Source organism: Otolemur garnettii, unplaced genomic scaffold, assembly GCF_000181295.1.
Source record: "Otolemur garnettii isolate 467f Iridium unplaced genomic scaffold, OtoGar3 scaffold00014, whole genome shotgun sequence".
Taxonomy (NCBI): Eukaryota; Metazoa; Chordata; class Mammalia; order Primates; family Galagidae; genus Otolemur; species Otolemur garnettii.
This window is the reverse complement of record NW_003852409.1, coordinates 25,698,556-25,708,343: the sequence shown is the minus strand read 5'-3', so window position 1 is coordinate 25,708,343 and position 9,788 is coordinate 25,698,556. Positions and strand designations below refer to the sequence as shown.

Here is a 9,788-nt window from a genome sequence, read left to right as displayed (position 1 = left end):
CTGGGCTATAGTTGTGATTCATCTTTCATATGAAAGTGTGAATGATTATAAATTGTTTTCATAGTAGTACTAAGTACATTGGATTTTTCTATTTTTTTTTTCATTTTTTTGTAGAGACAGAGACTCACTTTATGCCCTTGGTGGAGTGCTGTGGCATCACACAGCTCACAGTAACCTCCAGCTCCTGGGCTTAAGCAATTCTCTTGCCTCAACCTCCCAAGTAGCTGGAACTACGGGCGCCCACCACAATGCCTGGCTATTTTTTGGTTGCAGTTCAGCTGGGGCTGTGTTTGAACCTGCCACCCTCGGTGTATGGGGCTGACACCCTACTCACTGAGCCACAGGCACTACCCCTTTTCTATTCTTGAGATACTTTACTAAGAATATTTTCTAGTTCCATCCATGTAAACATAAAAGAGGTAAAGTCTCCATCTTTTTTAAAGGTGCATAGTATTCCATGGTATACATATACCATAATTTATTAATCCCACATGGCATCAGCATAAATGTATTTATGATTTATGTATATATGACTTAATAAAAGAAATACAAGAAATATTTGAAGAAATATTGAACTAAATTTCCTTAAATGTAACCAAAAGTATCTATCCATAAATCTAAGAAACTAAATAACCCCCAAGTAGGTAGTCACAATGAAATCCATATATAGCCAAACTATAGTCAAATTGCTGAACACCAAAACCAAACCACACCAGTAAAAAAACCCAGCTGAGCCAAAAGACAATTTGTTTTATAGGAGAACCAAAGATAAGAATTATAAGTAATTTCTCTTTGGAAACAATGGAAACCATAAGACAGTGGAAGAAATTTGATAACAATTATAATCTCTTCTCCATATTTTTTCTTTTTTTCATTTATTAAGTCATAAACACATAGATCATGTATACATTAATGTATTTATGGCTACAATGTGATTTCATATACAATCTTGCAATATGCACCATAGGTGTGGTCCCACCATTCAACCTCCCTCCATCTGACCTCCTCCCTTCCCTCCCATCCCCCCTCCTCTCTCCTTCATTCTGGGCCATAGTTGTGATCTATCTTCATAAGGAAGTGTGAGTGATTGTAAATTGGTTTTATAGTAGTACTGAGTACATTGATACTTTTTCTTCCATTCTTGACATACTTTACTAAGATATGTTCCAGCTCCATCCATATAAACATAAAAGAGGTAGTTTCCATCCTTTTTTAAGGCTGCCTAATATTCCATGGTATACTTATACCATAATTTGTTAATCCATTCATGGGTCAATGGGCACTTGGGCTTCTTCCATGACTTGGCTATTATGAATTGAGCTGCAATGAACAGTCTGCTGCAAATATTTTTATTATAAAGTGATTTCTGGTATTTTGGATATATATCTAGAGACACATAAAAAATGCTCATCATCTTTAATCATCATAAAAATGCAAATCAAAACCAGTTTGAGATATCATCTACCTCCAATAAGAGTAGCCCACATAACAAAATCCCCAAACTGTAGATGTTGGCATGGATATGGAGAAAAGGGAACACTTCTTCACTGCTGGTTGGAATGCAAGCTAATACATCCCTTCTGGAAAGAAGTTTGAACACTTAGGGATCTAAAAGTAGACCTGCACTTCTCCATATTTTCGCATCTACTTGCTTCTTCACATACTTTAATTTGACTTCTTTTCCATTTTTTCCATTGTAAATTTATCAAAGGCATCAGTGACTGGGTCAGTGAAGTCAATGGACAATCTTCCAGGCTTATTTTGCTTAAATTTGAACCATATTTTACTGCTTATTAATAACTCCTGCCTCTTGAAACTTCTTTTATTGGACTCTGTGATTACTCCTTTTATGTCTTTTTTATGGTGGCTTTTCTGTCAGACTCTTCTGTTCTAAAAATATCCTGAATTGTTCTTTACATCCTCATCAAATCTCATGCTATCACTATCTTCCTAGTCAACATCACTCTAATACATGGGAAAAATATTTTCAATAAATTAAATTTACCTTAGTTCATTATTGAGTGAAACCTCTAATATTTACAAATATGAAATGAGTTTTCACTGGAGGACATGATACATTTCTCTTTATAATTGTTGCATCAAAGGGCAGGCCTATAGTATTGTTCACCTTTTGTACTCAGTCAGTCCCCCCAGTTCTTATATGAAAGAGGAAGGGTTTGGCGAGCAGATCCTGATACACTGTCAAGGACTCTGGATAAACGTTCTACCAAACATGACAAGATGTTCAGAGGATTGTGTAGACCCTTCTTCTGATTATGTCTACCTTCACAAGAGATTTTTTTACCCTTACTGATGCTTATTATCAGATCTCTAGGTTTACTTCTGGGAGCTCTTCTTTGGATAACAAATATTTAATCAAAGCCTTCAGATACTCCTTTCTCACTAAAGTTCATTTTTCATGAAAGATAAGAGCATGTCTTGTGGGAGTGGGCCTCATTTTCTGATGGAGACAACACTCCAGCTCTGACTGAGAAGTTTAAGGGTTACCTGAGAGACAGACTGAAAACTCTTTTCACCCAAAATGCTATCTTACAGTCACTTGTTATCCAGAATATTTTTAAATTTGAACTTTGAGATCTTTAAGATTTTTCATGAAAGACCTTGATTTCTTAGTGGCCATGTTTTTGTTGGGGAAAAACAGCCTGGGCTGTTATCAAAACTAAAATAGAAAAAAAAAAAAGTAAGTTAGAGTTCTTGAGGGCAAAGGATTTACTAACCTTTCTAAGTTACTGTAAGTTGTAATTAATGATTTTAATTATTTTATATGCCAGGAAACTTTGACTTTTTAAAGTGTCCACTTGATATAAGAAAACTAAGGCACATAAATAAAGGAAGTGAAAAATGTATGTTATCTTTTGGGTCAGCATCCCTAAACCAAGTGATTGATAGACAATAGGGCTGAAAGCCAGGTGATGTTGTGCAAACAAAAAGGCTACTATAAATTATATTTTTTCCCCTGACTTGTAAGTAAAAGGATTTACTGAATGCAATGGTGGGAAACTTGAGGTTGGAGCCAAGGTATTCCTGTGGGCCACCTCTTGCTACATCTTTAAGGCCTAAAGACTAATATTCAATGTCAAGTCCTGCCATTAACAAGCTTGTGACCCAGAAAAGGTGGTGGTTGTGAGAACTTGAAGTAATTGAAGCAGAAGGATTCCAGAAAGAGTATAAGTCCTCTACTATCACTATTGACAATTAATTAGGGAGGATTAATAAAGCAAATGATTCACACTGATATGCTTGTGTGTTAATATAGTTGCATAGTAGTCACTGTTTATAAAATATTCTACCTGTCCATCTTAGAGGCACATAGTTGGGTTGTGCCTCCTGGATCCCTGTGTTCAGGTGGAGTCATGAGATTAATATTGGACAATGGATTTTAGTCAAAAGTGTTGTGGGTTACTTCTGAAACAGACTATTCAACTGCCAATGTAAGTTCTTCAAGAGTATTTCTCAACTTCTGCCTGAATGATGATTAGTGTTTTCAATGATTACTGCTTTATAATCTTGGGTTCATAAGTGTTTAAAGTGAGCTGTGCCTTTACACTCTTCTACGGTGGACATGCAATGTGAGTGAGAAATAAACTTTTGGTATTGAGGTCCCAAGATTTTGAAGTTGTTTAGAGAGAGCAGCCTAATTTTTCCTGACTGATATGCTTTCTTTTTCCAGAATATAAAGCGAAGCTTAATGAAGATGATGGACATTTAGATAAAGGAAGAATTAAGAGGGAAGGGATAGGTAATTGGATACAAAGCATTCACATTATCATGACACTTGAGTGTTGGTGAGAGAGTACGTCACCTTATAGAGTTATCTATCTTTCCTTCTCCATTCTCTCAAATGGAACAGGTGTCATGGGGTTTTTCACTGTTTCTTAAAAAGATTCCATATTTATATCTTTTACATGCTTGGGTTGTCTTTACTATGTGAAATACTATGACCATTTATTTCCTCATCTTTTGAAACATCCTCTGTCACAATCAGTCCATCCTTAAGGATGAACTTAGGTTATTCTTCTAAAGAGTTTTCACCTAGTTCTCTATCAAACCCACATGGTTTCTATTTCTACAAACTAAGAGGATTCATAGCTCACTGAGTGATGTCCATTGTCAGGCTTACAGAAGAAGAATTTATAAAAGAACTTTATTCCATTATATAGGTGCAAATTTGAGGATGGCTGAGGTGGTTTTCCTGAAATCTGCATTTCTCGCAGTAACTAGCCTAGGACTGAATATGTATTTTGTCAAAGTTATAAATATAAAGCAAGAACTTTGCCGCAGATCAATTATCTTACTAGTATCCATACACTTCTCATGACCACTTTGAGTGCCATGTGGAAAATGATTAGGAAGGAAGGATAACCTGATAATCTCTTAGGTTATCCCCTAATTATGACATTCCATTATTTGTTCTTTCTATGAATTAATTCTGTCCCTTAGTTTCCTCAAACCCTTCTTCATATCTTTGTTCCTCAGGCTATAGATGAAAGGGTTCAACATGGGAGTCACTACTGTGTACATAACTGTGGCTACCCGGTCCTTCACCACTGAGTACATGGACAGGGGCCTAAAATAGACATAAATGACACTGCCATAGAACAGGACTACCACAGTGAGGTGGGAGCCACAGGTGGAGAAGGCCTTCCACTTCCCAGCTGTGGAGGGGATTCTGAGCACAGTGACAATGATTCGCAGGTAGGAGAAGATGATACATAGGAAGGGGGTCACGATGACAGCCAGGGTCTCAGTCATGACCACAATCTGGCTGGAAGATGTGTCAGAGCAGGACAGCTTTAACACAGGCTGAGTATCACAGAAAAAGTGCTGAATGATGTGGGAGGCACAGAAGGACAGGCGAGACATGAGTACCACTCGGAACAGGGAGTGCAGGTGGGATATAGTGCAAGAACCCAACAGCATGAGGAGGCAACGCCTTGGGTTCATAACTACATCATAGTGGAATGGTTTGCAGATGGCTACCAGCCGGTCAATGGCCATGGAGGCCAGCAGGTAGCTGTCAGTGTTTGCAAGGGCCATGAAGAAGTACATCTGAACCAGGCAGCCCACATAGGAGATAGCCTTTGTCTCTGAGAGGAAATTCACAAGCATCTTGGGCACTATGACTGTTGTGAAGCAGATATCCATGAAAGACAAGTTGCTGAGGAAGAAGTACATAGGGGTGTGGAGCCTGGAGTCTGAGTGGATGGCCAGGATGATGAGCACATTCCCCACCACAGTGACTAAGTACATGATGAGGAAAATGGCAAATAGGGGTTTCTGCAGCTGGGGGTTGGAAGACAGGCCCAAGAGGATGAAGCCAGAGGTGCTGCTGCTGCTATAATTCTTTAACTCCATGTCTCTGGAATACCTGAATAGGGTTTGGAGAAGCAGTGGGAGAGATTTAAAGGGCAATGCGATCAAGTCAGGTTCTTCTCTATCCTTAGCCTCTAAAAATAACCCACTACTATTATGTTTTTAAAGAATATTTACTGTGAGAAAATGCAGAGAGACCGATAGTAAAATCCCACAAGGTAAAAGTTAAAAATCTCCAAAGTGCCCCCTAAATTAGAAAGTAAAAGTTTTCTATAGAAAATTCATAGGAACTTCTATGGGGCCTAATTTGTTTGAGTTAATTTCCTTTCCCTTTTAAAATTTTCTTCTTGGGTTGTGTCTTGACCAACTCCTAAGACACTTTTTTTTGGTCAGGGAAGAGGTTTTTGATCTCAGGTAGAACAAGAATTCTTTCATATGTGGGATCTCTGTGAATGAGCTTTTGTCATTCAGTGTTGTCTCTTGCTCACAGGCCCATACAATGATAGTGGTAATTGGGATAGGACACAAATAAGCATCAGAATTAATCAATGCTCCCTGGCACTTGGAGGATTCAGATGAGACATATCTTCAAATGAAAAACTGCTTAAAGTTATTAAGCATTTTTCTTTGGCTAATATGATCTGGGTACTTTTGATCTAATGATGCCAGTTAGAATAGGTGTAATACCAGAAATAGTCTTCGTACCAAATTTAGTTCTTTAAATATATCAATTTTCTGGTTGCAAAAGTATGAAGTCTTCATTCTAACCAATCACATATTGCAGGAATATAACACAAGGAGCGTTAAGAGTCCGATTTCCTGTTTCCACTATTAAGCTATATTGGTGAGGTATTGAACTAAGTGAGTAACAAAGCAAAATGAAAGAAAGATGAGGCATAAATATTAGAAAAGATGAAACTTTCATTAGTTTAGGTAGCATAATTGTCTTGAAAATAATGTGTGTGTGTGTTAGCAGGCCTGGGCCAGTTTTAACCCCACCAGCCCCAGTGCATGTGGCTGGTGCCCTAACCACTGAACATGGGTGACTACCTTAAAAACAATTTTAAGATAATCATCTAAAATCTTTTAAAACCTATGGTAATTTTACCAAAATGGCCTAATTCATTATAAAAGCAAACTATTAATGCTTTTCTTGTATTAGAAAAATGTAATGAGAAAAAATTTTCAGTTGACAATGGGATGAAAATCTAAAATGTACTTAGGAATAATTTTGAGGAGCATAAGAAAAATAAAAATAGAAATAAACAAATAATGCCAACTGAAGGAAACTAGAACAGACATGCAATAAATATTTGAATATACGAAGATCTTTCTTGTATGGAAAAGATAAGGAAAGGATGGCTTCTGTTATCACTATAAAGCTATGTTACTGAGACAGCAGTCTAAGCCAGTGAAAAAAGAAAATTAAAAAAATAGGTGGCATAAACATTAGAAAATATTATCTTTAGTGACATGATTGTGTACATGAAAAATATAAGCAAATCATCTGAAAAACTTCAAAATCTATGAAGATTTCATCAAAGGGGCTAGATACAAAATAAATATACTGATATTAATTTGTGTTTTGTATTAGAAATCATAATTTGGAGAAACTTTCAATTGACAATGTTAAGAAAGTCCAAAAAACTACTTAGAAATAAACTTGAGGAAAAAAAGAAATGAGTAAGGTCTGAAGAATTAATAATAGAACACAAAATGAAGATATAAATAAATGGAATGCCATATTCCCAAAACAAAGAATATATAATTATAAACATCCATTCTTTACATATTAATAAAATTCAATGCAACTCTAATAAGATCCCAAGGGAATTTTAATAAAACTTATGAAGTTTTTTCCCAAAATCTACCTAGAATGTTAAAGGACTAAGATCAGACAAGATAATTCTGAAAAATTTAGAATAATGACAGGAAAATTTTCTAACCCTAAATTAAAGCACAGAATAATGAAAAATAGTAAGACAATGACACACACACAGAAAAATCCAAAAATTGATCAATAAAAAAGTTTGGTATATCTGTAGTTATATGTGTATTTAGAGCATGATATATATTAAACTTAATATCTAAAAAAGATTTATTTCATAGCAATGGGGAAAAGATGGACTTTTAAAGATATTTATAATAATTGAAACTTGGAAAAAATAATTCTAGATTTCTATTTAACCCACACATAAAAATAAAATCTAGACAGTATCACATCACTTAAAAATAATGAAAATAATGACAACTTCATCCTTTTTACTCTAAAGTAAAAAAGTTACAAACCATAAAATAAGTACTAGTCAAAATTTAAGGAGCATATTTTTATGGTCTCAGTATGCAAGTGACATTTCAACTAAACAAAAAGTAAAATGTAAAAGCAAACATAAAAATTCTGTACCTAAAACTTTGACAATTACATCAAGAGAAAATAAGCACCACCAAAATATAAGCTAAAATATAAACTATTATCTCAAAATGAATATCTAAAACACAATTACGAAAGAGACAGATCCCAAATGTTCAAACTCATTGGTAATCAGAATATACAAATTAGATTGAAATACAATTTTCACCCTTCAAATTGGCAGTATATCTTTTGGCATAATGTCCAAAGGAAAATAGACGCTCACATATACTGATAGTTATCTTTTGAAGAAACAGTAAAGCCCATGACACATTTTCAATTGGAGAGAAAGGAGCATACAGCTGGAAAAATAGATAACTCTATAAGGTGACTTACTCTCCCACCAACACTCAAGTGTCATGACACTGTGAATGCTTTGTATCCAATTCCCTATCTCTTCCCTCTTAATTCTTCCTTTACCTAAATGTCCATCATCCTTATTAAGCTGCCCTTTATATTATATATATAAGCAACCCAACCACTCAAACTAGCAAGTTATAAAATATTCACATGTAGGTGAATGATTAAAAGACTTATAGTGCCTTTTTATTACTCAATATGGCTGTTAGTGCACATTATCAGTACTCAGTGGATGCCACACACTGATCTAGGTACTTTGAATGTTGTTTGTCATTTTATCTGTCCCAAATCCTAAGACATTGACACTATGACTATTATAGTTTTATAAATAAAAGCATTAGAGTTTAGCAAAGTGAGATAATTTACCAGCTCCTACAGTTACAGCAAATGGTAGAGCTGGGATTTGAATTCAGGCAGTCTGATGGCAGAAATGAAGCTATTCTTTGACAGCCTCTAGTATCACCACATGTGATATTTGACGAGGTGGCAAAAGCAAGTTGCAGAATGCATATACAATAATCCTACTTTTATAAAGCAAAAATCTCCTTTATAAGTTGTGTTTACTATGGTGTGTGTGTGTTGTGTCTTTTCTTAATTTCTGAACTGAGATTGGAGGGATAGAGGGGCAGATTCCAGATTTAATTTTATATCCTATATTATTTATTTGAGAAAATAAAAATAGGGTGTATTTTAGGGTATATAATGTGATGTTTTGAAATATTTTACCTGACAGAATGACTAAATAGAGCTAATTAATATGTATTACCTCACAGGTTATCATGTTTTGTGATATTATTTGCATGTAAAAATAATGGGACACATTCTTTGCATTAATATTATAATTTTAAAAAGTGATTTTTTTCCTTATAATTTTACTTCTGAGACCACTGGAGTTGTGTGTTTATTTTAAAGTATTTTTCTTGATATAGATCTATGTACATGCTAAATACAGAATTGGGGTTATACTATGCCTATTGTTTTTCCCCTGACAAACAGAATGGTTATTTTTGGCCCTCAGAATTTCTGTGGTGTAGAATAGATTCTGAGATATGAAATGATCAGTTGGAATTTATGAAAATGAAAAAAAATTTTTTTCCAGTAGAGCCCCATGGCATCACACAGCTCACAGCAACCTCAAACTCTTGGGTACAAGTGATTCTTTTGCCTCAGTCTCCCACATATCTGGGACTATGGGCACCTGCTACAATGCCCAGCTATTTTTAGAGGCAGGGGTCTTGCTCTTGCTCAGGCTGGTCTCCAACTTCTGAGCTCAAGCAATCCATCCTCCTTGGCTGCCCAGAGTGCTAGGATTACAGGCATGAACCACCATGCCTGGCAACCATGAAAATCTTAATAGGTACTTCCCAATTTGAAACAACTACCCTCATGCTACTCAACAGCAACACATTTGTTTGACTCTGTAGACTAATTCCCCATTTCCTTCTGTGTCTGTCAGCCTCACTTCTGGGACATAGTTTGCCCTGGTGGTGAAGGGCTTTGTGATTGTTTTGGGCTTGAACTTGGAAATCCCCAGACCTATGTGATTTTACTCAGGAGCATTAACTTGTTTTCTTCCTGTTCTGCTGGACCTGACATCATTGTGTATTTTCTTATGCTATGGGCAAGTCATTTCACACCAGGGGTGTCCAAACTCTTATTCTTCCAATTTGCCACAGAGAAGAAA

General features: G+C 35.7%; 1 protein-coding gene across 1 annotated transcript; it reads right to left on the bottom strand.

Moving 5' to 3' along the window:
• Nucleotides 1-4,437: 4,437 nt before the first annotated feature.
• On the bottom strand, nt 4,438-6,754 carry LOC100965693 (olfactory receptor 1L4). The gene is made up of 2 exons (XM_003785278.2): nt 6,732-6,754; nt 4,438-5,455 (listed from the first exon to the last, which is right to left on the bottom strand). Exon 2 carries the CDS (start codon nt 5,374-5,376, stop codon nt 4,438-4,440), a length of 939 nt encoding a protein of 312 aa, XP_003785326.1. The 5' UTR covers nt 5,377-5,455; nt 6,732-6,754.
• Between the last annotated feature and the right edge of the window lie 3,034 nt (nt 6,755-9,788).